This window comes from Zonotrichia albicollis, chromosome 2 (assembly GCF_047830755.1).
Source record: "Zonotrichia albicollis isolate bZonAlb1 chromosome 2, bZonAlb1.hap1, whole genome shotgun sequence".
Taxonomy (NCBI): Eukaryota; Metazoa; Chordata; class Aves; order Passeriformes; family Passerellidae; genus Zonotrichia; species Zonotrichia albicollis.
The window spans coordinates 38,521,305-38,548,048 of NC_133820.1; the positions used below are offsets into that span (position 1 = coordinate 38,521,305).

A 26,744-nucleotide genomic window follows, 5' to 3' on the forward strand; every position below is an offset into this window, starting at 1 on the left:
GTCTATGATTTTTCAAAGTCATAAAGTGTGGTCCAGTTTGGATAGCTTTTGTCAAGATCCATAAAAGCCAGATTTCCAGTTTGTATGGTGTAAGTGTCTCAGACAAAAAACTAAGACATGCTTGAAATGGGACCAATGCATTTTTTTTAGCCTTCTTCTTGGTAATGTCCTGAATCACTTTCATTTTAACTTTTCATCACTCTGAAAATTATAAGTGAGTGAATCCAAGATATTTTTATAGGAAATGCTGTGCAGCCTTAATATGCAGGGGATATTATACACTCCTATGCATAGGAATGTTAATTGTTAGATAATGCAATCATAAAATATTTTTTCACCTTTGTTTTTCTTATTTCCATTCTCACCAATTATCAAAATCTGCTAATTGCTGCATACTGTGGGCCTCTAATATTTTATTCTTCATTGGAGACCTTTTTGCTGCAGGACAAACTCATCATTAGCTGGAACATCCCCTGAATTAATTTATTCAATTGGTGACTGCTGAGTCATAAAAATAGTGGTATTATACTGAGGCCTTAAGTCACAGGCAGTGTTAAAGGAATAATCTGAATTAGTCTGAGCAATATCCTTTTCAGCACAGTGTCATGAACTTCCCTTACACTGATCACGTTTTTTTAACAAAGATGATATTCAGGTTTATTAGAGGTATTTCTCTTATCCTGGTCTTGGGCATTTGCTTGCTAAGTTGCTGAAAAAAAAAGCCACAAGATTTATGTCAAAAGTGGAAGTCATTGTGCACTTTCCCGCAGACAAAGACATCAGCAGAACAGCTCTTGCTGCTTGAATGGCATGAGCAAATCGATTTCTTACATCTGTTTTGGTCAGCCCAGCATTTCCTTTATACTCCACAGGTAGGTTGCAAACTTGCAAATTCAAGGAGACAGTGGAAATTTCCCTGTGAGGGAAGCGTGTCTCTCAACGCTTCCAGGCATGCTGTGGCAGAACAAAGCTGTGACCCATTCTTTCATCCGCCACCCTCAGGGAAGGAAGATCTTTAGAAGTCAATGTCTCATTTATGACTGTGCATTAGAACGGCCTAAACTGGTCACAGAGAGAAATTATTTTACAATAATCCTGTAAAAAGAGAGACAGAATCTCTGTAGCTCAGCTGTTGGCCTCCCAGGGCTTGGCACGGATCTGGAAATCCGCTGAATAACGTTGGGAACGATATTGTTCCTCGATTTCCAGCTGTACTGGGAGGTAGGTGGTCAGTGCAAAACCTACCCTACCTCCTGCTGCTGCTGCTGCAAGATTGCTGCTGTCTGGATCAGGGGGAGGATAGCCCAATTCTGTAAAATAAATAGTCCCCTGCTGTGTCCAGCATAGAGGTGTCATCTCTCCTTGTAGGAGTGTGGCCCCCCTGCAGCCCAGGGTCTGATTGTGTTGCAGGACACTCATTTTTCTCAGTGGAAAGCTGCAGGATGATTTTTTTATTTAAATGCTTTACCAGACATACCTCACATGCTTGTGGGGTTGTTTCTAATGCTGTCATTATCTAGAAAAATCTTTGCCTCATGGTAGAAATTGCATACTTGCTGATGGGGAGCAGGGTTCTTTTCTATTTCTAATTGATGATTGTTAAATTCCAATTTTTCCAGACGGTGGGATGATCCTGAGAAAGTGGGATGTTTTTCCTCTGTGTAAAGACACAAATATATGCATGAGCATGCACAGAAATATTATTCAATTCACTAGAACCAGCTGTTGTGAACAAACCACCCACATATAGCAACTACTGAACAGCAAAAACATTGGTCTCCCTTGTTAATACTCCAGACTGTTGTCTGAACTCCTTCTCCATCTCCTCTGGCCTCTCACTTTTTCAAGAGGACATTTGGGATTTTCACTGCCATCCAAAACCTGATGTTTAAGGAAGACCCACCTGGGAGCATCAGCTCCTGTTTTCCTGTTCTTTCATGGGTCCTACTGGTCACTCAGGCCTTGCTGGTAAAACACTCAGATCCAGTTTTACAAGCATATAGTGAAGAAATCTTGATGCAACTCAGGGAGGTGACACTTGAATGCCAGTGAGTGACAGAAGAGACCATGGTTTTTCTCTCTGAGATGGACATAACAGTCAGTAGGAGACAAGGCTGTTGACTCCTTGAGTAAATTAGACCCCATGTCATCCTTGGATACACTTTATTGTTGTTGTTGGGTTTGTCTGCTTTAAAGGCTTAATTCAGACACCCTCAGGCAGCTGTGGCTGAAGGCAGTGGGGGCTGGGAGCTTTTTCCCAGGAGAAGGCAGTGAGCCCAAAGGTGTTGTACTGAGGCACAGCAGGTACCCAGTAATGCTGGGCTTCCAGGGAAGGGAGAGCCTGGCTCCCCCACTGACTGCAGCACACTCCTAGCCCTTATTTTCAGAGCTAGGAAAAAGGCCTCACCATTGGAGGGTTGTGAAGAATGGGCTGCAGAAGCAGGAGAGCTCTAAATGTGGTTTTATTACTGGCATGAAAAAGGCTGTAATAGCAAGGAAATTAACTGATTCTTGCCAAAGTGTAGTTCGCCATCAATGTAAGATTCACCTGTCAGAGGAAAGAAGTTTTTATCCACCACCTCTCTTTGGGGGACTGTTAAAAAATACCCAACAAAAACCGAGCTGCTTTCAAACAGGGTTTGAATTTGCTGTAATCATGTGCAGAGTACCCTACTGTTCATGGATCCAGCACTAGCATTTGCAGCCTAGCACTGCTGTAAATTCAAGGTGCGATTGCATCAGCTAATATTATTCCTGCTGTTCTCTTTGGTTTGAAATATCACCCGACTCATTTGGGTTAGATACGAGATGCAATTGCCTGGAAGCCTGTGCACGCTCCAGAAGGGTGCCTTGCTCATTATATTGACCTTTTCCAATAAAACATCCATGCTATTCCTATGTTGGATCGTGTCATCAGGACACTGCACAGGGGTGTGCTTTCATTTTCCCCTTCTGTAAACCCCTTGAGAGGTACCAGGGCCTTTCTAAGGAACTCAGATCCTTATGGATTTTCTAAGCCATGGGAAACTCCAAGAAATAAAAGCTCTTCATGGTTTCTGGACTCACCAGGCAGAGGTGCATCTCTCAGCAATTGCAGGAGGTGTGTTGAAAGAAAACAGGGATGAACAGCCCTTCTGTCAGATTTTTGACTTAGTGGTGGTAAATCTAGGACCCGATGGGTGCTGGGAACCCCAGGGCCATTGCAGACTTGCAGAGAAAATGTCAGCTTCCTGATGGCCCTCTGGAATTTTACCTGCTTCTGGCCTGCCTTTCTGAGGTCCTAACTCCCAATGAGTGTTTCTTCTCTTTTCAAAGGTGAGCATGATCCTGTCCCAACCCCTGGGCCTCCTGTGCTGCTGGAGGCAGGGAACAGTGTACACAGACATGCTCACATGGCTGCCAAGGGAAGGGCATGACCTGGTAGCAATAAAACCAGGGCTCTTCCTCAAAGCCTTCCTGCAGACTGAAAGAGGGGTAGGTATGAGCTGCTAGAGGGAACTAAAAATAGACAGTCTCTTCTCTGAGTAGACCAGGGATCCTGGGAAGAAGAGGCCACATTCTTCATCGGCATGTAAGAGAGTAGGTTGGAGAAGGGAAGGAAGCACAGCTACTAGCTAGAAGATAGCACTGGCATGAGAACAAGTAGACAAAAATAGGCTATGAAAAAATGTGGGCTGCAGATCAGAAACAAGTTTCCTTCTGTCAAAGTGAAGTTCTTGAATAACCTGCCAAGAAAATTCCCAATGACTTAAGATGGACTGTGATAAATTAACAAGAGGGACTTTATGACTCACTGTTTGTCATTGCTAGGAAATATGATGATGACTAGGAGATCCCTTCTAGCCCCACATTCCTGCTGGTATGATAACAGAGGAATCTGTGTAGGGTGCAATAAATGCTGAATCACTGAGTGCTTTATCTAGCTGCCTGGCAGGACAAAGTCCCTCGTACCCATCCTGTCTGCAAGAATTTCCAGGACAAAAAAAACCCAACAAACCTTACGTAAATGGTTGTGCTCTGGCAGCACAAAGCACGCAGCTACGGATGCCTGAGTTAGAAGAAAACCAGCTCAGCTCCATGCACCTCTGCACAGGGGAAAGGTGGTGGTGTGAGTGTGAAAGCAAAGAACCCCACTGTAAACACTGAGAGGTGAATGTGCTCCAGCAGCTTCAATACAGTGTCCATGAGAGAAAGAAACTCTTGGAAGCCTGTGGCAGTGTTCCCTGCACTTGCCCAGCCAGGTGTGTGCAGGGATCGATCAGGTCCATAGGGCATGACCGTGTCATGCAGCAGAAAGTCCCTGCAGTGCACACTGAGCCGTCCACAGTTCTGTCATGCCAGCATCCACAATTCTTTCGATGGTATTTTTTCCCTGTCTCCATGGAGTTCCCCAAGCACTTTCTGCCTGAGCACAAGGCCAGCAATCAGGATGCAGCTTACACTGATGGGTTTGGTGTCTCTCAAGTGGCTGCAAGCGCAGACCTTGGGGTAACAGCAGCAGCTGGCAATTCAGCAGTGCAGAGCTGCAGGCAGAGGCCAAGAGGACAGCCCTGAAAAACCAGACAAGGGAAGAGATAGGCCTGGTTTCTTGGCTCAGGACAGCAAAGCTGCTCAGGAGGAGAGCACTTCTCCACAGCCATCATGGCTGCCAGACGACTCAAGGAAAACTTTTCTGGAGCTTCTTCCAGACCTGTGGAGGTCATGTACAGATGTGGGTGCTCCCTCACCTCCTCAAAACCTGCAGCACAGGCTACTTGGAGTTGTAGGGCCCCTGACTTCTGCTCCCCACTGTGCCACAGAGTGTCTCCACACAGATGTGGCACCACTGTGTCCAGGGATTGCACAGTCTGGTTACTCTAGGCAAAGGACACCAGAAGGTTCTCTCTCCTGCAGTACTTTCAAATACTCATTATTCTCATAACTGCACCCAGTATCAAAGACCAGAGCAAAAAGCTCCCAGAGATCCCAGCTGCAAATGCCAACAGGAGGCAGTGGGGAAACCTCCACACCAATGGTGAGCACTCCCATGCCAGAGAGCCTGTCATAATCCCTCTCTTCCATAGCTAACAAAGCTCTTATTAATCTTTTTTCCTCTTTTCTTTCTCTTTTCTTTTTTCTTTTACTAGGCAACTGAATCACAATCAATTTTTTTATTTCCTAAGCAGTGGCAGGCTGAGGGGGTAACAGAGGCAGACTGAGCCATGGCAGGTGGTTGTGGCACAAGAGCCTCAGGGCTTCCTTACCTTCCTGCCTCTTGCCAAGGCCCACCAAGCAGGCATGGAGAGAGATCTCATCCTGGCTCTGACATGACCCTTCTCCTAAACAGCAGTCAGCAAGGAAAGGGCCCAAAACTGAACACAAGATTGGAGCTGTGACCTCAGCAGTGCTGAATACAGGGGGATGATCACTGCCTGGTCCTGCTGGGCACACTATTTATGACACAAACCACAGGGCTCTTGGCCTTCTCAGTAGGTGCATTCTCGGGCTGTGTAGTTTTCAGGTGGTGGCTGCTGGTCACTGCACAGAAAAGCAACGACCTCAAATTCCAGCAGTGAGTTTCCAAACAAACCCTAGGTTCAAAGTCCTCTGGAGAGTTTTTCTGCATTCACCAGTGGATTTAAAGTTAATTTTTATATCAGCCGCTTCCAGGTGGGTTCATGGTTGATCATTTGCTTTAACTGTGCTGCAGTATTTCCCAGCCCCAGAGCAAAGTGTTATTCTAAACACGTTTGTGGGTGGGGAGAGGTTTTGACCCACATTTAATAGGGTCCCTGGAGCGCGCTTGTCTCCCCGCCTTGTCCCAGCGTGGCGATGCCGTGGATGTCCTCGGCATTTGCCGGCACGCCCGGCGTGGCAGCAGCAGCACCTGCTGCGAGCGCTGCAGAACTGCAGGCGGCTGCAGGGCACGGGCACAGAGATCCCGAGCAGATCCCCAGTCCCACTGCAGGGAGCCGCCAGCCCCGGGTTTGCCCTGCACACGCAGGGGACTCTCCAGTCAGTGCACTTCTCCCATGCCAGAGCCACAAGTGCTCAGACAAAACTGAAAGAGAACGGTTTCTATTAGCAAAAAAGTGACAAAAAAAAAAAAAAAAAAGGATTACACTCTGGGGTGTTTCCATTTTAAAAGCAAACAGGGACTGTGGGAATATTGTTCCTCATAAGATTACTGAGTTTGATGATTTGCCCCTACATGCAAGCTTGGAAAACTGCAGAGGCAACAGGGGAAAAAAAGGTCACACCAGTGAAGAGACAGAAGTGAGGGATTTCATCATTTGGCTAATGGAGAGGGCAGTGCTAACATGCTTTGTTCAAAACCAGCTCTGGGATTCCTCTGACACCTGCTTTTTTAATAAAGCCCTTCTCCAGAAGGTTTATATTGCACTGGGCATCAGGTCTCAGCATCCTGAACTCCTGTGGAAGCAACGATAAGCTCAAATGCCACAATAAATATCCCAAAAAGGCACACACACTGTTCTTGGTGTTTCTAAGATAAAAATTAAACAGAGCATATTAATTTAAACAAACCTTATTCCAGACTATATCATCCATACAAAGACAGACAGAAGGGCACAAGATCCAGAAATCAAGGTAAAAAAAGAACCCCCTTTTCAGATCCTCCTTTACAATGGCCTTGTCTTTCCCTTCAGCTCTGACCTGAGTCTCACCTACAACAATGCACCTGAAGAACACAAAATGCAAAGACACCTCCACAGACATCACCTTTGGACTCCATTTTCCCATTCAGATGCTACAAAAAAAAAAAAAAAACACCAAAACCCAAAAGTTTGCTGTGCACCCCCCCTTCCAAAGTCCTTGTTTTGCCTGGCAGCAGCACACCCCAGGTGCAGGGCCGCCTGCAGCTGCTTCTGGCATCCATCTCCCATCCCCAGCTGGGGTGATGCCAGGGGGATGCTCTGCCTGGGCAGCCTCAGGGGAAGGAGTCTCCTGTCAGTCCATATGGAGAGGTGTGCAAGAAGCCATGGTTGTTTCTGAGGCAGGATGCTGCTCCCTGCCAGAGCAAGGTCTCACAGGGAAAGCTCTCTGAGGAGATGAAGTTTGGGCTCTCACACACCCCCAGCCCGGTTTCTGCACTGCTGGCACCAGGATGGACAGAACTGCTGCTACCTGTGGGACACAGGCTGCTGCCCAGAGCAGCCAGGACAAGGCCACCGCCACCTCCCTGAGTGCTGCCAAGCCCCTCTCAGCCAAACTCAGGCTGCAGGCACGGCTGACCAGGCTGGGGCTGACACTGCAGATCAGAATGGGGCAAATCCCCGCATTCCAGAACAAGGCACATTCCCCAGAGGGATGTGTGGCTTTAGCATTGCAGAGAACACGCAGTGTTTTGGGGGTGGGAAGGCACTTGCCTTGGGAGCAGGGGTGCTCCCAGTCACACGAAAGTGGGTTTCAGATCCTCTTTGAAATTCACCACAGGCTGGGGGCCGCCGTGGTGCTCTGTCTGGTGATCCTCACAGTCACTGGGCTCTGTGTCCGTGTCCGTGCTGCTGCTGTCCAGGGAGCCACGAGGGCTCTGGAAGCAAACCTCGCAGCAGGGTCGGTGGCAGCCATGAAACACCTCCTCAGAGCTGCTGCTGCTGCTGGAGTCAGAGTCTGGGTAATAGTACAGCGAGCGCAGGGAGGGCTCCGCGGGGCCCCTGGGCGTGCCCTGCCGCCGCCGCCGCTCCTGCGGGATGCTCGGTGAGGCACCCTGGCATCCCGGAGGCACCCTGGGCCATCCCTGCCACCCCTCTGGCTGGAGGCTGGCCTCCCTCGGGATGGCTGCAGGGGACGGTGCTGGGCCGTGAAGGAGCCCTCTGCCAGCCGTGTCCCCTCCCTTTCCCAGGGAGTTTTGAGCTGACTCCCCACGGCCCCAGCTGCCCACCTCCTTCACCCTGCAGCTGGCACGAGGGGATACGTGTCCAGGGAAGCGTGTGGAGGCAGGGGGCAATGGGATCCTGCGTTGAAGCCTTGCCAGGTAGGGGCTGAGGGCTGTGTGGATGCCCGGGTAGCCCTCCTGGCCTGCCCGTGTTTCTCCCTGCTCGCCTGAGGTGCCCCGGTTGCCGAGTGGGGGTCCTGCAGATAAGGCTGGGCTGTGGTTTTTGCCATCCAGGCTTAACTCTTGCAAGATTTCCCACAGCTTCTCGCTGTTTACATAGCTGATTTTGGGGGACGACTCCCAGGCTACACCAGCTGAATTGTCCTGGCCTGGCAGCTGCTCCAGAGGCTGCTCCTGCACTGCAGGTGTCCCACACTCCTGGAGATCTTTCAGGCCACGTTCAATGCTGTCCCCTCCATTAAAAAGCAGCACCTGAGTGCAAACAGGCTCCTGGGTTGCATCTTTCTGGAGAGCCTGAGCATTGCTGCTAGGAGGTGATGAACCCAGCAAGCAGGGGGGCTGCCACCCATCCCTCCCTGGATCTGGGGGGCAGCAGTCCCCTGGTGCATCCCCAGGCTGCCCTGAGCTCCAGGTGCAGGGAGCTGCTGGCAGCACACGGGGGTCGCAGCCACTCTCCGCAGACATCAGCCTCATCAGCTTCTCCTTGGCGCTGCTCACTTGCTCCTGCAGGCTTTCGATCACGGCGTTTTTCTGTGTCAAACAAATAAGCCTGTCAAGTGTGGGGCGGGCAGGGAGGAGGAAAACGCTGCCAATTTGGAAGCAGGAACTGCCAGAAAACAAATCACCCCTCTCTGCATGGCAAGAGCCACACCAGCAGCATGTGTGACCTCAGCCTCCCCTGCAGCCCCCCAGACGTGTGTGTGGAAAGGGGCTCACTGGGCAGGCAGCTCTTCAGGCTGGGGCGTTCCTGCCCATGCAGTGCAGGTGACAGAGCAGGAGCCTGGGGGCTTTTCTGAGGCAGAGCATCTCCCCTCTAAATTAACCATGCTTGACAAGGCTGTGGGAACCAGGCTCTCTTGTGCTCCTCCCTACAGAATTTTTTTAAGCCCTCCAAATTATGCCTAAATTGTGGTGCTTTGGAGTGTAACAAAACAAAGCAGCTCTTCCCCTCAGGAAGGAAGAGGGTGGTGAGGGATCACCAGTGTGGACAGGGGTGTAAAAAAGGGTTTCCCACCCTGCAAAGCCTTCAGCCCACAAAAGGGAAGGGGGGAAGCTGGAGGAGGGGGGCTGGCAGAGCCCCATACCTCAGTGAGCAGCCGCTTCATAGAGTTTTTCTCCCCTATGAGCTGGTAGAGCTGCTCCTCGCTGTACACTGAGCGGCAGCTCCTGCTCGGGCTGGTGAAATATTTTGCCATGTGGCTCATGGTTTGGCTTTCCTCTTCAAAGGCTTTCCACTGCTTGAGCTGGGGAGTAGAAGAGGGTGTTATCCACAGAGCTGGGCCGACACAGCGGGAGGCAGGCGCAGCTCGAGCGCGAAGGAGACAAAGGGATGGAGGGGGGAGACAAAGGCAGGGTGGAGCAGAGACAGCCAGCCAGAAATGGCTGGGCGAGGGGCTGCAGTGTCACTTGGAGCCTCCCACCCATCTGAGCCCTACCCTGTTCCTGGCTCCAGCTTTTAATGCAGGAGAGGGTCAGTGCCTGGCTGCACTGAGACTGCTGAGCACACTGTAAAAGCCCCCTCCCTCTTCTCCCCACTCCCTGACTCCATGACAGACAAAGACAGTGTCATGCCTGCCCCCTTATCCCTGAATCACTGGTGACAAGCTGAAAACCAGCAATGTTTAGTATCTATTTGCTCATCTAGTGTCTGCCTGGAAGCCTTGTGCAGCCCAGCTCCAGCTGTTTATTGATCTCAGATGAGCTATAGAAAAGCAAACCCATTAGGAAAAACAAGGTAATGAATTAAAAGATCCAAGTTAAATAAAATGTTCAATGGCCCCAGGCTCCCAAAGAAAAATGGTACAGGAGTGAAAGTACAGCTCATCAGCTTCTCTACCCTCAGTCCAAGGGACCTGGTGCTCCAGCAGGCCTGGAGCTCTCACCAGAGGGGGTTTGGATCCTTGCTCCCAAAGGCTGCTCTGCCTCAAGAGGCAGGAGGGGACCTCTGGAAATCATCCCAAGTGCCCTGCTCAAGCAATGTCAGAAGGAGCAGCCTGTTCATGACTGTGTCCAACTGGGCCTTGAGTATCTCCAAGGATGAAGACTCCACAGCCTCTCTGGGCATTCTGCTCCAGTGCTTTACAACTTTCACAGAAAAAACTTCAGCCTTTTCCTCATGTTTAAATAGAATTTCCTGTGTTTCAGTTTGTGCCCATTGTCCCCTGTCCTGTCAGTGGATACCACAGAGAAGAGCCTCGCTCCCCCTTCCCTATTCCACCCCATCAATATTTATATACATTGCTGAGATCCCCTGAGCCCTCCCTTGCACAGATGTGCCTTCCTCAGCTTCACTTCTTCCTCCCTTTCTCACCTCATGTCCTTGAGCCCAAACATCCCTCCAAACATTCAACTAAGTAAATAACTGTTTCCCTTCCCTGTAACAATGGGAGCATTATTCCCACTAACGTGGTGGCCAGGCACACCAGGCCGCTCCTGGAGGACACAGGAAGCAGAAGTGCCTCAGCTCACCACAAAAGGCTTCCTTTAAACACCTCCTCCTCCTCCTGGCTTGTGGCAAAGCCCAGCTTCCTTCTCCAAAAGTGCAGAGGAGGACAGCCTCCCCTGGGGAAGTCTCTGAGAGTGGCTGGGCCATCTGGATGGTCTGTGCCCGGCTCCATCGCTGCCAGTGGCAGGAGCTCCTGGAGCAAGTGGGCACGTGAGGCACGAGGGAAGCACAACTGCACAAAGGACACATCCCACCACCTGCATGGAGCAGGAGGAGGAGGCCAGTGGCTGCCTCGCCTCGTGTGTGCTGTCTGCATGGCTGTCACCTGGGGCACGTTCCTGCAGGAGGGTTTCTGAGCAGCAGTGCTGCACTCCTTGGAGACTTGCCAGGACATAAAGGGGACAAGGAACAAGAAAGCTGGAGATGGACATTTTAGAAGGGCACAGTGATAGGACAAAGGAGAATGCCTTTAAACTGAAAAGAGAGTAGTTTAGATTAGATACAAGGAAGAAATTCTTCACTATGATAGTGGTGAGACCCTTGATCAGGCTTGCCCAGGGAAGTTGTGGATAGCCCAATCCCTGGAAACGTTTAAGGTCAGTCTGAATGGCACTATGACAGCCTGGTCTGGAGGAAGCTTCTCTGCCCACAGCAGGGGTGTTGGAACCAGATGATCTTTAGGTCTCTTCCAATACAAACAATTCTGTGGTTCTTTGAGACTCAGGGAACTTGCTTGGGGAAGCAGAACCACCAGGGTGGGGTGGGGCCTGGAGAATGAGCTGTACAGGTGAGTCCAAACATTTGGGGAAAAAAAGGAGGAAAGTGAGCACATTGACGCCCCTGGCTGCTGTTGTTAAACTCCAAAAACGTGCCTATTTCCAGCCAAGTGACAGGACAGAGATGGCAGCATACCTGTGGGACAAAGATGAAGCAGTTGATGGTGGTTGTACACACAAAGATGCCTCCAGAGGTAAAACCAAACAGCAGATTGTGCCAAGCACGGAAGAAACGGTGAACTAAGCAGATGGTACCAGCAGCCAGGAAAACCAGGTTGACCCCGACGATGAGTGTCAAGGACTGGTTCACTGGAGAGGAGCTGACATTGTCGGTCAGACCGGCCAAGTAGGTCCCATACAGCAGGAGGATGCTCTGGAAACAGAAAAAAGAGGTTTCCAGAGTGTGGAAAATTACAGGCTGATGGTGTCAAGCCCCGTGTCGCACCAAGCCCGGTGAGCTCAGATCGCGCTCAGCGCAATCCTAATTAATGCTCTTTGATCTGTAATGCAGACCTGCAGCGTGCGGCGGTGACGCTGCAGCAAACGCCCAGCACGCTGCTGCAGGCCAGGAGGGGGCTGGGGACACGGGGCAGCAGTGAGGGCACTGGTGGGCACAGGGGGTCCCAACCACAGGGCGTGAAGAGCCAAGAGTCAGCGGTCAGCAGGTGCTGCCACAGAGCAGGGCATGGCTGGGAGAAATTGTGAAAACCACCCCTTGGGCAGCCTGGAGCAGGAGAAGCAAAGGCAGACAGACAGGAAGGGGGTCCCTGCAGGGATTTAGCAGTGGGTGCCATCAAGGACCAATAGCAGACCTCTGAAGGAGCAGGAAAGATATCCAGAAGGACTTCAAGAGGGAGGCAAGGAGACATGGAGGTTTAGACTGGAGGGAAGAGGATGTACTTGGTGCCTCTTTAAATAGCAATAATCCAGGAAACTACCAGGTGCAATTCTTTTCCCTTCCCTTGGCTGTTTCCTGACTCCAGCAGCAGGGAAGGGCACTATAGAAGTGCCTCTACAGAGGCTCTCCCTCCCCCCAAGTAGAGCAGCTGTTTCAGAGAAGGCTGTCTCACCACCCTCCTCCTCAAGGGTCTCATGCATGCATTTTGCCAGTGTGCTCAGGATAAAACTACCCAGCAGGATAAGCATCTCCTTCCCTAGGTGACATTAGCAGGAAACACCAAGTATTTTTTGCCTGCCTCCATAGCATGGTTTGCCTTCAGGATCATTTGGAAATACCATCTAATAAATCTCAGCTCCTGCAAGGACCTGGAATACAGGGAATGTGACATACATGATTCCTGTGCTACCCAGGAAGTGTCAGCCTTTTACTAAGAGTCATTGTTATTTGGGCATCAAGAAGTGCTTTGTGACACAAGATGCAGATGGTTTTTAGACCCTTCTGAACCCCTCTGTGCTGTGCCTGGTTGGTGACTGTGATGGCCACTGCCAGGCCTAAGGCCTGGAGGGACACAAGTAAGGGACATTCATGTCCAGATCTCTGGTGAGACTCCCAACTTCAAAGCAGCAGAAGTCTCAGGGTGGGGTTGTAAGAGTGAAACTTGCCTTGCTGGGAACTGGGCCGGTGCCTGACCCTGCTTTGTGGAATCTGCACTGGATCATAACTGTGTCCACCATGGGGCACCTCCAAACAGCCCAAAGGCAAGGCAACCCCTAATCCCTGAGCAGGAAAAAACCAGCACCAAAGTCCCATTTAAATTCATACAGTCTATCTGGGACACAGACAACAGCACTGCGTCTCCTAAACTAGGACTCTCAGTGGTTTGTTTGTTTGTTTGTTTTAAACTTGAGCAGAGGACTTTGCTTCTAATTCCAGGCATGTCCTTGGCAAGTCATTTCTGTTCATTGCTCTGTGCCAGTAAAACCAGGATAATACACGGAGTGTCTTCCCAAAGGGCTGAGCACATTAATGCTGTGGATGCTAAGAAGTGCAATGTACGCAGAGATAAAGCCTACACTCACATTAGTGTAAATCCAGACTAACTCCAGAGAAATCACCAAGGAAATACTCCATGACCCCCAATAAGCAGGAAGGAACAGGGCCAGATTCAACACAACATTAAAAAGATTACCTGGAACTGATTATGGGGATGTTTTATTTCCAAAAGGATTTTGTAAGGGCTGTAGGCAGAGGCATTACCTCTCTAAACCCTAACACAAACTGCAGACAAAATCAGAGGTGGAGACACGGCACTGAAAGCCCAGGTAATGCCTACATTCCCTAACAGCAGAGGACTTTTAAGGACTTTGAAATTAAGTGCAGAAGGACTTGGCTGTGTTGTGAGGTCCCTTTCTGCTCTTTTTCCTATGATTCTGGGTAGATGGTCAGTGAGTATTACATTACAGTGAATCACAAAGAAAGTGCCTGTGCTGCATGCAGAGATTAAGCCATTCCCAAAAAAAGGCTGTGATCTCACAAGCTTCATCAACATCAGCTTTCTGAAATGTGTCCAGCCTCTGCCATACCAGAGACACATGAGACCACAGATAATTACAGTGATAATTATACCAACATAGTTACATCAGTATAACTAACACTGCTGGAAGAAGACTGGCCATGTGCAGAGATTCACCAGTGAAAGTGCACCTCAGAGGTGTAATTAACCCGATAAGCATCCTGCAGAGGTGGGGACCAAGCACTTGTCATCAGCATCTCCTTGGTTTGAAGTCACAGGGCACAGAGATTGAGCCACCTCGGCAGTGGCCATTCACTGGAGTCTTTAGGGAAGGAGTGTGGACATAAAGACCAGGAAGATGTCGAGTTTCAAGAAGTGAGATGAAGCTCAGAGGGGTGCTGGGAGAGATCCTGAGAGACTCTAAGTGCACAGAGTACACAGAGGAGATGGTGAAGCAAGGAGAACACAGCTAGCAGGGCTTTCACCCTTCCTAAGATGGGAAGGGCTGGAAATAGGAAGGCTTATGAGATGAACAGGATAGCTGGGATCTGCAGTGGGCATGCAGCTTGGGAGGGCAGCAAAATGACAAATGCTGCGAGACAGTTTAGACTGAAAGACAGGGAGGAGGTGAGATACAATGCAAGAAGCACTCAAGAGGGTACATACCTTAAAGCCCAAAATGAGAACGAGCCAAAGATCGGAATAGAGCGATGCACAGGACTGCACCCGGCTCACGGAGCACGTCATGCCTTTCTCTGTGGCCTACAAGGCAAGGCAGAGGCACAAGTGAAGGCTGGCACAGACCAATGGGAAGAAGCTGGTCTCCTGTGTAAATTTCTGAAAGGAGTGGCCAAAGCTGGTGCTATCAGAGGCAGAGTCTTAAACAAGAAGGTTTTGGCCTTCTGCTGCTTACAGGGCTGGTTAAACATTTCTCTAAAGCAGATGCCTTGGAGCCCTCCTGTGCCATGCAGGTGATCTGCACAGACCTGGAAATTTTGCAGTGGACTCTCACCTCTGTAATAGACCAGACATAAACCAAATCCAGACTGCTCAGAAGGTTTTCTGCTTTGTTTTTCTTTCTGATGTTTCTCAAAGACCACCCCCAAATGCCTGGCCACCCACTAACTCTGTTCACAGAGCTCAGGGAGGACACAGCAAAACCCCACCCTGCCCCTCCCCATCCTTTTACCCGCAGGGAGACGCTGAGGCTTCGGAAGCACTGGACTGGGTCAGAGAACACCCAGGTCAAGAGCAAGACAGTGTCTGCCAGCACCAGCACTGCCACCATGGCCAGCAACTGCAGGTCTTTGATAATCTGCAAACATGCAAGAAGTCAGAGTTACTATGGGGAAGGAATGGACCAATGACCTCCGTCCCCCTTGGGTCCCTTTGTGTTGTTTCTTTCAAGTGGCACATCTATCCTACTACTTTGCCCAGAGAAGTGTCCAGCACTGACATTTGAGTTGGCCACAAGATCTCTGTCTTCAACTCCCAAATTCCTGGAGACCTAATCAGGCTTGAGACCAGGTATAAACCCTGTGTGTGGATAGCAGGTAAATACTATGACAGAAAACAGTTCTTCCAAAACAAGACTATCATCCCTTATGACCATATCACCAGCAGAGACAAAAAGGGCAGACAAAACCACCTAGTACGAGCATCATTTTGCAAGTTTAACACAGATCCCAGTGTGAAACAGGAATCCTTGTGATACCCAGTTCCCCTGCATAGCCTCTTGTCCCATCTTTCATCTGAGACCTACTTTTTTCACTGCAGCAAAGTGACCACTGAAAGTTGTAAATGCACTTTTTTGTGCACAAATTTTCCATTTGCCTCCCAGTTTCTGAATCCCCATCCTTAAGTGCTGCAGAGGAGAGCCCAGCACTCCCTTCTTGCCTTCAAGAGCAGAACGGATCCACCTGGGGATGGCCCTAGATCAGATGCTTTTGAGGACACCTCGTTTATTTTCATGCCACAAAACCAGCTGATTGTTTTTGTGGGATGAAAATAGACCTGAACACAAACATTGGTGTGTAGTGTAACAAAGGCATGTGGCCAGTGTAAAATGAGAACATTGCTTGGTGATGGGGCTGGGACTCCACTGGGGAAGAGGCAGCCTGGCAGGGCACCCACTTGCCTGTGGAGTGGAAAAGTTCCTGCCTCATTGTGCAGGGATAAATGAAGGGCCCATGCCCAGCCAGGTGTGAAACCAGACCTGTGATTGTGGCATCCATCCCTGTCATGTGCCAGTTCCATCTGCTATCCCACTCTGGTTTGGGACTGGCTGGTGTCTGCCCTCCATGGAAAGTCTGTCCTCCCCTTCCCGCCTCAGTGCTGGGTACTCACCACGCGCTTGTCGGGCACCCGCTGGGTGAACACCTTGTAGAGCCTCCAGCTCTTGCCCAGCACAGGCCCGAACACCAGCGAGGTCCCCACACACAGCAGGCACAGCCTCACCTGCAGGGGCACAGCAAGGGGCTGAAAGGGGCTCAGGGACACCACACACCCTCCCAGCCTGGGCTGCAGGAGGATGGCTGAAGGACACAGCAGAAGACAGAAATCTTCTGACTTCTGGAGGGTGATACCAGATACTAGAAAGCTGTCTACAGGGTGAAATAAATTCAAAGGCAAACACTCCTCTGTAGGCATGCCTGCTGCCTACCTTTCTCTGCCTACCTAGAGACTCTCACTGGAAGGGCAGGCAGGGAGAGACAGGCAGCTTGTGAGCACCAGGGGCACAGAAAGTCCCAGCACCCATAAATCACTTGCTGGCACCTCTGTTAATTATCCTCAGGCCAGTGGCTGAGCAGGATGCAGGGTGTGCTCCATCCCACTCTCCCACATGGGTGCATGCCCAGTCCTCAGTCTGGCAGGGGGGCTGCCTCAGGCCAGGACATGGGGGCTCATCACACAGGTGAGTGTTTTGATGAAGATCTGCTCTGTAGCCAAAAAACTCACCCAGAGCACCTGTGCTGTGTCAGGCAGTGGTGGCTGTGTGGAGGGTCCCCTCTCCCTTTCTGCTCCCCTTTGCCTGCTGCACTTGTACAAGCCCAGCAGCCTGCCTGCCTGCAGGACCTGTCCCCCAGGGACCTCGGTGCAGATGTGGTTTGCAAAACAGCAAAGGCCCCATTCAGACAGAAAGTGTCTGGCTGCCTTTTGTGTATGTGAAAGCCACAGCCCAGCTGAGCAACGTGGTGGTGACAGGCTGTGGCTGGGACAGAGCATGTACAGGTGACAGCTGGCTGGGAGAGAGCACATACAAACAGGCCTGTACATGTGTCAAGGTGCCCATCCCAGCCAAGCCCCTGCTCACCTGAATTAGCTTTTCCATTGAGTCTCCAGATGGCAGGCTCTGCTCCTGAATCCCAAAGAGGTAAGCACTTGTGTAAGTCAAGCCACTGCCCAGCAGGGTCACAATGTTGAGATTGGGGCTGGACATCTTCACAATCCTCCAGGAAACAAAGCAGGGGATTTGGTGACAGTTACTGAGCATCATGACCTGGCAGCACTGGGGTGAGGTCCCCTTACAGGGATGATGACGGTCACAAGGAATGCTGACACACTGTCCACCCCCAGCCTGTGCTGTTCACCACTGCCCCAAAAGCTCAGCCATTAGTTCATGGTCCCACCCTCTCCCTTTTCTTGCTGGAGTGCTTCACAATCCTTCAAGTATTCATTTAGCCTATGCCAACACTTCTGCTGCAGAGGGGCAGAGATGGAAAACCACACCAACACAGCCCAGGGTGACGGTCCCCAGCAGTAAACTCTAGGTGCAGGAGCTACATGTGCCTCCAGAACAGGCCCTTCCCACTGCTCCTTCCTCTCAGGAGGTATCTCCACACTCAGCACAGGAAGCTGCCAGCAATGTTCAGGTTACAGTCTCCCCTCTGTAATTTCACCTCATCACTCATAATCCTGTAACTGTATTCAGGGAAGGGAGAATCAACCCACTGATCTCTTATGACCTGTCACCCTTCCCCAGCCAGCCTACTGAGTGAAAGCTGCACCTCCTGCCACCCTCCCCAACAGCTCTGCTCCTTCAACCTGCTGCCAGTTCATTACTTTTCTCCCTCCTTGAGCTCCTTCCTGCTGTCTTCCAGCCACAAAGCCTGGGGTTCAACTTGTCTCTCTCCCTCCCTGCCTTCCTCACCATGTCTCAGCCCTTGGAGAAAGATATTCACCAGCTCATGCTGTCAGCTGCAGCTGAGAAAGGTCTCTGCCCTGCCAGGTTCAGGAGACAGACCAGTATTTATTTACCGCAGGGTAAATAAATAACACACATTCATTACAGCACGTTCTGAGAACATAAATTCAAGCGGCCACTGAACTCAGCATCCCTCAGTAAATGAAGTGCTTCAGACTGGGATGCAGTTGGGATGCAGGTCATGCAGCAGGCACAGGACTCTCCACACAAACCCTTATGGGCAGGACCCTCCCAGCCGTGGTTGTCAAGAACATTAAATCCTTAAAGCCACCAGAGAAGTCCAACAACATCAGTGCAGGCTGCACTCAGATATACCTCTGTGTGAAACAGTGGCACAGGGAGAGCAAAGGCTCCGCCTGGTGAAGCCTGGGAGAGGGATGTATCCCTGGAGGAGGAAGCAGCTGAAATACCAAGGGGCCAATGAGCCTGAGGAGAAGGTGGCAAAGAGGCAGCAGAGACATCCAGAATTGCTGAGGAAGGATCAGCACTGGCTGAGACAGGTTGAGCTATGAGGAACTGCTGAGCCTTCTGCTGGATTTATGCTGTCTTCGGGGGAGCAGGACTTTTTATCAGAGCAGACTGAACAGCACCAAAAAAAGTCTACACTTCACCACCAGCTTTTCTGAGTAATGGAGATCATGTTCTCCACCAACACAAGCAACCACCAAGAGCAAAAAGGGTTATCAACATCTTCAAAGTATCAGTGGTCCAACAGCAGGGAGGACATGGCTCACTGTGGGGAGTATGATGGCCTTGCTATGGAGCTGTGCTGCTCCAATGCTCTCAAGCACGTGGAGTAGAATTGAGCTCTCCTTTTACCCACTCCTGTTGATGGTTTTATTAAGTAGCACCTGGATGAGACCATGCAGCACTGTCTGTGCCAGAGGGCACCCAGAAAGTCAGAGAACCATTAAGGTTGGAAAAGACCTCCAAGACCATCAAGTGCAACCTCTAACCAAACACCACTATGAGAACTAAACCACAGCACCAAGTGCCACATCCAGTCTTGAACACTTCCATATATGGTTATTCCACCACCTCCCTGGGCAGCCTGTTCCAATGCTTGACAACCTTTTTGGAGAAAAAATTATTGCTGGTGCCCAACCTGAACCTCTCCTGATGCATTTCCTGAGGCCATTTCCTTTCATCCTGTCTACAGCTCCCTGCCTTGGGAAGGAAAGGAGCAGTCCAAACAGGACTGTCTCCACCAGTGATCAAAACTCTGTGATGGAAGAAGCTGCACCATCCCTGGCACTGCCCTTTCTTGCCCTGTGCTGCTCCTTCAGGCTTTCACCCTCCTGATCTGTAGCTGGTCATCAGCTCAGAGCTTGCTCCTAAAAGAGCCTGACTCTGCTACTCCAGCTCAGGGGGAATCTCCCAGAAGAAAGGGGTGCCCTTACCTGTTTTTCCTGAAGCGAATAGTGAAGATGAAAAAGAAGAGTGCTAGCAGGACTCCTCCAGTCAGGAATGTCCACACAACTCCCAGGAGACCAGCAGAGAAGGATGGGGAGCTCTTCATACTGTGGTCAAACGATGTCTGCATGAAGCAAAAGGGATAAGGGAGAAGAGGACACTGCTGGGGCTCTTAGCAAAGAAGGTCCCTACTCCAGCATGATCCACAGTTATTCTGCTCAGCCAGAACCCACAGCTCCCAGTAAGAAGACACTCTGGCAGTAGACCAAGTCCTGCAGGTAGGGCCACTGAGATGTGTGTGGACAGGACATGTGCTCTGTCACTTGCTGAGTGTTCAGGAGGACACGGCAGTCCAAGAGCCCTCTTCTTATGCCAACTAGCCAAATCCATAATGAAGCTGTACAAGGGATTCATAAATCCCAAGCAGCCCTGCCTCTGAAACCCAGGAACATGGACACTGGTTCCCCACTGTCCTCTGGAAGGAAATCTTTGGAGGAAGGCCCCGTGGTGCCCCAGTTGGTATCATGCTTCTTTAGATGCTTCTTGGCTCCCCCCCTTACCCCTCCCTGCAGCAGACAACTGATCAGCTGGAGGACGTGCCTGGGAGCCAGCAGCAGAGCTGCCAGTCGGGGCAGAAGCACAGCACAGGGAGTGTGACAGCGTTTTTCAGAGGTGGTGACACACTGAGCTGGAATCCACCCGTCTCCCTGCCGGATGGAAATGAACTTGGTCCCAGGCCGGCATCAGCTGAGAACTGGCTTTGGAGGGACACTCCCAAAGTGGGTATGATGGAGGCACCTCTCCCCTTATACACAAACCACCCTATGGGTTTAAATCTCCATTTAAAATAATCTCTGCTATCTCCTTATTAACATAAAACCGATAAAATGATCCCATGTGAAACAAGAAACTACTTCCGCTGCTGATCTAAAATGCTCCAGCATTTAACAGAGTGTGCATGTGTGGGTTACCAACTTCTTTTTCCTTAAAAAAAGCATCACTTCAATAAAAGTGCTGGCACACCCCCTTTAAGGGGGGAGGGAGAAGAATGGGGTTTGAGCTGGGATCACACACCTCCTCACTAACTTCTCTGGTGCTGAGTCCTCTCTCAGGTATTCCTGCATCCAATTTCTATTGCAGAAGACTACTTTTCATGACAGTTAACACTGCCCCAAACTCCCAATTTTTATTTCAAGGTCTGAGCTGTTTCTGCGTCCAACCTTGCTAGAAATAAATCTTCAGGCAGAAGAAAGGCATTTGTTCAGAGCCAATGCCTCATGTCCTTCTTCCCCAGGCAGGCTTCATCTCCTCTGGGCAAGCAAGAACAACGCACAGCTTGCAGAGTTAAAGCCACCCCATAATTCTTGACACAAAAACGTGTCACTGCCACACGAGCACAGCTGATCTGCAGGCTCCTGGCAGCTCACATGCCAGAGCCACGCTGGTCACAGGGCAACTGGGAAAGGCAAACCCCTGCCTGGGAGAGACATCCAGCTGAGAGCTGCTGCTGCTGGGATACAGCTGCGTGCACATCTCAGCCTCCCTTTGCAGCAGTGTGGAGGGATCCCTGGGGAGATCCTCATCTCCCTCCTGAAAACTGCTTCCTACCCCCTTCTCCCTCTTGCTATTCCCTGGGGAGTCTTTTGCCTCTCTGGGAAATGAAGACCACACCAGATGGTGGAGATGGTCAGCCAGGTCAGTGCCCTGCTCACACCAGGACTGTCTGTGTGAAAAGCCCATCACTCAGCACAGATGAGGGCTGGAGCTGACAGGGCTGGTGCAAGGCTGTAATGCCCTTCTATTTCTGTGTCCTGCCTGCTCGAGCCCAAGGGTAACACCTGGCTTTTGCCACTGAGGTGAGCAGGGCAAACTCAGCACCCTGGGGCGTCTGCACTTCACTCCCAGATACACCCACCAACAAAATCTTTTCACCTCTGGCTGCTGTCAAAAGCATTGCTGCACCCTATTCCCAGCAACCCCCTAGGGATCAGAAACACCCCTATGATCTCCATGTTTTCTCTCCCACACACCCTCCCACCTGACTGCTGTTTCCCTGGATGTTGATGCTACTTGAAGTTGATGGAGCGCTTTGCTGGCTGCTGAGCGCAGTAAATCCTGGTCCTGGCAGGGGGAATATTAATTGTAAGCCGGCTGCCAGAGCCAGAGGAGCCAAGCAGCTTACAGCCTTTTAATTAAAGGCCCATGGTCGTGCAGGACGTGATGGAGAGCCGAGTGGGCCAAGCTCCCTGCTCCATCCAGCAGCCCCACGTGGTGCCAGCTGCCACTGAGTGCATCCCAGTGTCACTTCTACCCCTGCCTTACTGGTGGAGGGGGGAAGGTGCTGTTCATTACAGAGGATGACTTTTCATTAAATCCTGCTCTACTCATATTTGAAAAGCACTTTCAAGTTATAGGGGACAGCAAAGGTCAAGGGGAGACAGAGCCATCACAGGCCAATCCTGAGCAGCTGGCTGGCACATGGTAGGGCTGCTTGACATGACTTTGCTGTCATGGATGCTTTGTCCCCTTTGGATAACTGCTGGGTGTCACCTAGACTGGTGTGTCTTTTCTTTCTATCAACCAGGTGACAGTGTGCTGCCTTCAGCTGGACTGGGATCGCTTGGCAGCTGCACCTCCCTCTTCATCCCTCCCCCAAATCCACTTCTGCAGAGCAAACCTCCTGTCCCAGAGCACTCCCCTGCACCCGTACATCCCACTGCATCCATACATACCACTGTCACAGTGCAGAGCTCCTGCAGGGCCCGCTGCTGCTGCTCCTGGCTGCCAAAGCTGGAGCTGCCATCGCAGAGCTCAGAGCAGTTGAATCCCGGCTCCATAGCACATCCTCAGCCGTCATCCAGCCGTACCTGTGCCCTGCTGGGAGGATGAGCATTGGCTTTCTCCAGTGAGAAGACACCTTTGGCACACACCACATCCCCCCTGCCAGCAGGGAAGGCTCTGAGGACAGCCTGGAGCTGAGCTTACCCAAACTGATGGGATGCACGTCCGGAGCCAGGACAGGGAGTGCCCCCTGCCAGCGTCCCTTGGGTTCCTCTGCAGCAAGGAGAGTCAGCTCAGGACCAGGGCTCCCACGGAGCACGGTGCCACCCCCAGCACTGCCACACCACCCTGCAAAGCAACACCTGTGGAGGGTCACAGTGGCCCCCAGCCCCTATATCCCAGCGGGGAGCTGAAATGAGGTGCTGTGCTGGTCCAAGAAGGAACATGGCACCCTGGCACCCTGAACCCGCTGCATCTTTCCTTTGCCAGTGCATTTCCCTGCACTGGAGCAATTTCAGGGTCATTTTGCAAGTACCCTCCTTGTGCTGGCAGTGACTGCTGGTTTCATGGAATATCCCTTTCTTCCAGCAGAGAACCAGCCAGTGAAGACAACAAACAGCAACACGTGCTGCCATTGCTTACCAGGACCTACACCCAGGCCTGGGAGGGCAGAGGGGAAGGTGCTTAACGCTGTGTTTTGGCTGACTTGGCCCCAGATGCAGCCTGGCTACCTGCAGAGCTGGCTGTTTATTAAGGAGATGGAGAAGCCTGACACCTCCGTGCCCTCCCTCCCTCCCAGTGCTCTGGCTGCCAGGTATTGTCCCTGCCTGCTCCCTTTGCACCACCTTTGCCTCTGTTCCCCCTTTCATTTCTCTTTTTGGTGTGGATTTTAATAGGCCTCATTACCATTTTAGACATGAGGTCATACTTATCCTCAAGCATCCTTACTCAATTACCATTGTCACCATGTTTAATTAGCTTCCAGCACACGACCATAAGTGAGTCTCTCGTCGTTAGCAGCTGGGGAGGAGGCACAACAGCTCACTCCCTACTTGCTCCTAACAACAGGTGGGAGGAAAAAATTACTCCTATGAAGCTCCTTGGTGCTGCTCCCTGGCTGAGCATCCCCTGTACCTGGCCAACCTTCCCTGTCGCTGCTCCTGACACTTTGATGCCCTCTCCTTCCAAGCCTTTTCTTTGGAAAAACTCCTGTCATTATGTGAGCAAAGAAAGAGTAAATTAAAAAGAAGCATGGTCACCAGGACCTGGTCTGAAACTTGATGTTCGTCACAGAGCATAATTGGGATTCGAATGCCAGAAAACCTACAGGTGTTGTTCTCAGCTCCAGTGTAGACTGATTTTTCACCTTCAGAGTAGTTGCTTACAAGTCCCAGCCCAAGCACATCAAGCTAAGTGGGCTACTTGTCCAAAATTAGCAGGCCCACCTCTGAAGCAAGAACCCCAGCTCTCCTGCTGGCAGAAGCCTTCAGGTACTGCAGGTCCTGGCACTGTCCTGCCCCTGCCAGAGCCTCCCCCAGCATGAGATCAGCTCGCTGTGTCCTACAAACACAGTATCACACACCAGCCAGAATGAAGATTTTACACTCATGGTGTGTAAAGATGTGTTTTTCAAGAGTGCTGAAGCCACCCAGCTCCATCAAGCCTCCTTCTCTCTAGCTTGTGACAAACTGTGATGGTGTTTCTCCTCTGCAGCAGGCTCATTCTCTGGGACTTTTCATGCCCTCCATAGCTCAGGCTGAGTGACTGGACAAGAGCCATGGGTGCAGGAGATTTCCAGCTGCTGCACCGAATGCCAGGATTGCTACAATGCTGGAAGTGCAGAGGAGAAGAGGAGACAGGCTCCAGCTGAACAATTCCACAACGGACAGTGTGGAGGGACTGGGTGGGGATGGGGGTAGGAGAGGGGCACAGAAGCTTTGATGCTGAGAAAACCTGAAGGTGAGCACTGCCCAGCCTCCAAGGGGCTCAGCTCCTCCCCATGCCCTGGTGGGTTTAGAGACAAAAACCCCTATAACTAACTCCTTGTAACCTTCTGCCATGTCAGAGGGGAACACTCCTGGCAGGTGGACCACTCCCAAGGCTGGCATGAGGCCAGCAGGCACAGCACACAGACGGATGTGCTACCACAAGGAGCCCTCATCCACCCAGGAGGGCACCCCTTGGAGAAGGGCAGAAGCCCCTTGGGGTCTCCCCAGCCCCCACCCCTGCATTCTGCAAACAGCTCCCACACTAAGTTGATAACAAGCCGAGGCTAATTAGTGTTCATTAGTATGCAACAAAGCAAGCACCAGCGCAGTTGTCGCTGGAAGGCAACAGGCATTTCCAGCCCAGCTCCTGCCTTTTTGAGAGCTGGCAGGAATGCTTCTCTGTAGCCTGGAGAGGATCCAAGGGGGACCAGCAATTTAGGGGGTCACTGACCTCAGGGTTAGACTGGGCAATGGCTGTCAGGACAGAAAACAACACAGGTAAAACACCACATCCTTAAAATGTAAGGGTCTGCTGAGAACAGAGACTTGTGGGGTTTGGTTTTTTGGGGGTGTTTTTAAGACTTAAAATGCCAACCAATTCTGATAGATCACTTCCAAAGCAGAATCACAGAAAGGCTCGGGTTGGAAGGGACCCCAGAGCGCTGCTTGCCTTGCTCTGCCCTTGGTCCCTGTGGCCCTGCACCTGCTGGCTGTCTGGGACATGGTGCAGAGTGTTTGGCCACAGAGGAGCACCGGCTTGCGCAAAGACATGATCCAAAAAGACAAAAGTCAACAGGAAACAAGTGACTGGACCACGTGAAAAATATTAGCACCATCATCTTCTCAGATAAAAGGGAAGCACTGACTGCTAGAAACAGTATTTGGATAAAAGCAATTTGTGGTCACCTCAATGGTTGAGTCTCCAGGCCTGGAAAACCTGTTTCCTTAGATCTGTCGAGACCCAGGAATACTTAGCATAAAATCACTTAGGTTGGAAAAGAGCTCTTAGATCATCAAGTCCAACAATTAACCCAGCACTGCCAACCCCTCCACCAAACCATGTCCTTAAGCATGGTAACTACATGTTTGTTGAACACTTCAAGGGACAGACACAGAATCATAGAATCACTAAGGCTGGAAAATACCTCAAAAACCACTGAGTCCAGTATCTAACAATGCTTAGTAACTGTAGACTAACACATCAATAGCCCTCAAAATAGATGCAGTTGATGTTATCTAAATGCACACCTTGACTCTCTCAAAGTTTCTTCCCTTTCAAAACATTTCTTTTGGGAAAAAAACAGAGGGAAAAAAAACTTTAAAGAAGATGAAAAATTGGTACAGCATGTATAGACCCAGAGCAGGCAGAATGAACTTTTCACCCCAACAGGCTCATTTTGATGTAGTGTTGAAAGAGAGGCTTCTTCCCAAGGGTGACATAGCTGCTTGGTGAATCAAAAGGTGCAAAACCAAAGACGTCAAATCACAGACAACAGAACAATCACATTCAGAAATGTGCCAGTCTTCATGGGCTCTGCAATCCTGTCCGGTCACACAAGCCCTGACAGAGAAATGGTACATGCATACCGCTGCAGGGAGCACATCTGGAGAAACATCTGCTGAGAAGAACTTGTGGGAAGGTGGCGGTGTTGCCAGAGGCAGAGCAGGACAGCAGGGGAGAAGGAGGAATGTGCAAAGGGCAGAGCCACCCCTGCTGCCTCACCCACGATGGGTCTGTGCTGCTGCTGCTGGTCCTGGTGGGACATGGAGCTCTGCTGGTGCGGGGCAGCCAGGACTGACAGGACACCAGGCTGCGCAGTGGGAAATCAGCTGGATAACTGTTCTGGCAACATGAACACCGCGGGATGGGGTTTTGCAATTCAAAATCTGCTGCTTCCAAGGCAGGCTCCTGCTTTTTCCTTCTGCTCTTCTTGTCCAACAAGATCGCTTCTAGTCTGGCCTGAGAAACCAGCAATATTGCCATCCCCAAGGTGATCAAAAAAAGTCACAAGCCAGACTTACTGCAGCACCCCCCGCAAGGAAGCTACTTAAAAACTGTGAGTTAAAACACACAGCATATCTGAAGATTATTTTTAATTTATATTTAAAACTTTGGCACCTACACTTTCATGCTTTTCCCTGCAAACACAAAAGGAAAAAGAAAGAAAACCAAGAAGCCCATCACATCACCCTAAAACCTGGGTTACAAAGGCTCAATCCCCAGGAACACTGGGGAGTTACAAAGCTGTCACCCTTCCTCTCGGGGTCTGCCCTGTGCTTGTGCTTCATTCTGCTCCTGTCCCTGGGATTTCCAGAGCCACTTCCAGGCCCTTCAGATATCTTCACACCTCAAGGCAGTCAGCAAGCCCAGTGAGGATAACCACCAGGAGCTGCAGGACCCTCTGCACACAAAGAAGGGAGATGCAGGACAAGGTGCTTCTGACTCTGTGTGCATGGGGAGCTCGCTGTGTGACTGAAACCTGACATTTTGTGTTGACTGAAGCTAGGTGAGATTTTCAAGCCTCCTATCATTTTGGAAAGCATGTCCCAATATCATGAAGGCAATAACTTCTGAATGTTGATCTTACTGCTTGTCTGTCCACCGTAGCTCCCTCAGCTTGGGAGGATGGCACGAGGTTGGCACATTTAGCTCTAACTCTGGACTT

At 50.8% G+C, this 26,744-nt stretch overlaps 1 protein-coding gene across 5 annotated transcripts in view; it reads right to left on the reverse strand.

Moving 5' to 3' along the window:
- Positions 1-223: 223 nt before the first annotated feature.
- GPR156 (G protein-coupled receptor 156) overlaps positions 224-26,744 on the reverse strand; it is a 30,318-nt gene continuing 3,797 nt past the window's right edge. The window contains exons 2-11 of one of the 5 annotated variants that reach the window (XM_074534782.1): positions 22,295-22,438; positions 22,042-22,183; positions 19,297-19,433; positions 17,006-17,141; positions 16,039-16,149; positions 14,882-15,007; positions 14,359-14,454; positions 11,415-11,651; positions 9,142-9,300; positions 309-8,587 (exon numbers count right to left, since the gene is read on the reverse strand). In XM_074534782.1, coding sequence (XP_074390883.1) covers positions 7,391-8,587; positions 9,142-9,300; positions 11,415-11,651; positions 14,359-14,454; positions 14,882-15,007; positions 16,039-16,149; positions 17,006-17,141; positions 19,297-19,433; positions 22,042-22,146 — 2,304 coding nt within the window. In that variant the 5' untranslated portion in view covers positions 22,147-22,183; positions 22,295-22,438 and the 3' untranslated portion in view covers positions 309-7,390. Of the gene's footprint in view, positions 8,588-9,141; positions 9,301-11,414; positions 11,652-14,358; positions 14,455-14,881; positions 15,008-16,038; positions 16,150-17,005; positions 17,142-19,296; positions 19,434-22,041; positions 22,187-22,294; positions 22,453-26,744 lie in introns of those variants that run through there. The other 4 variants (XM_074534781.1, XM_074534783.1, XM_074534784.1 and 1 more) reach the window with 4 other exon arrangements.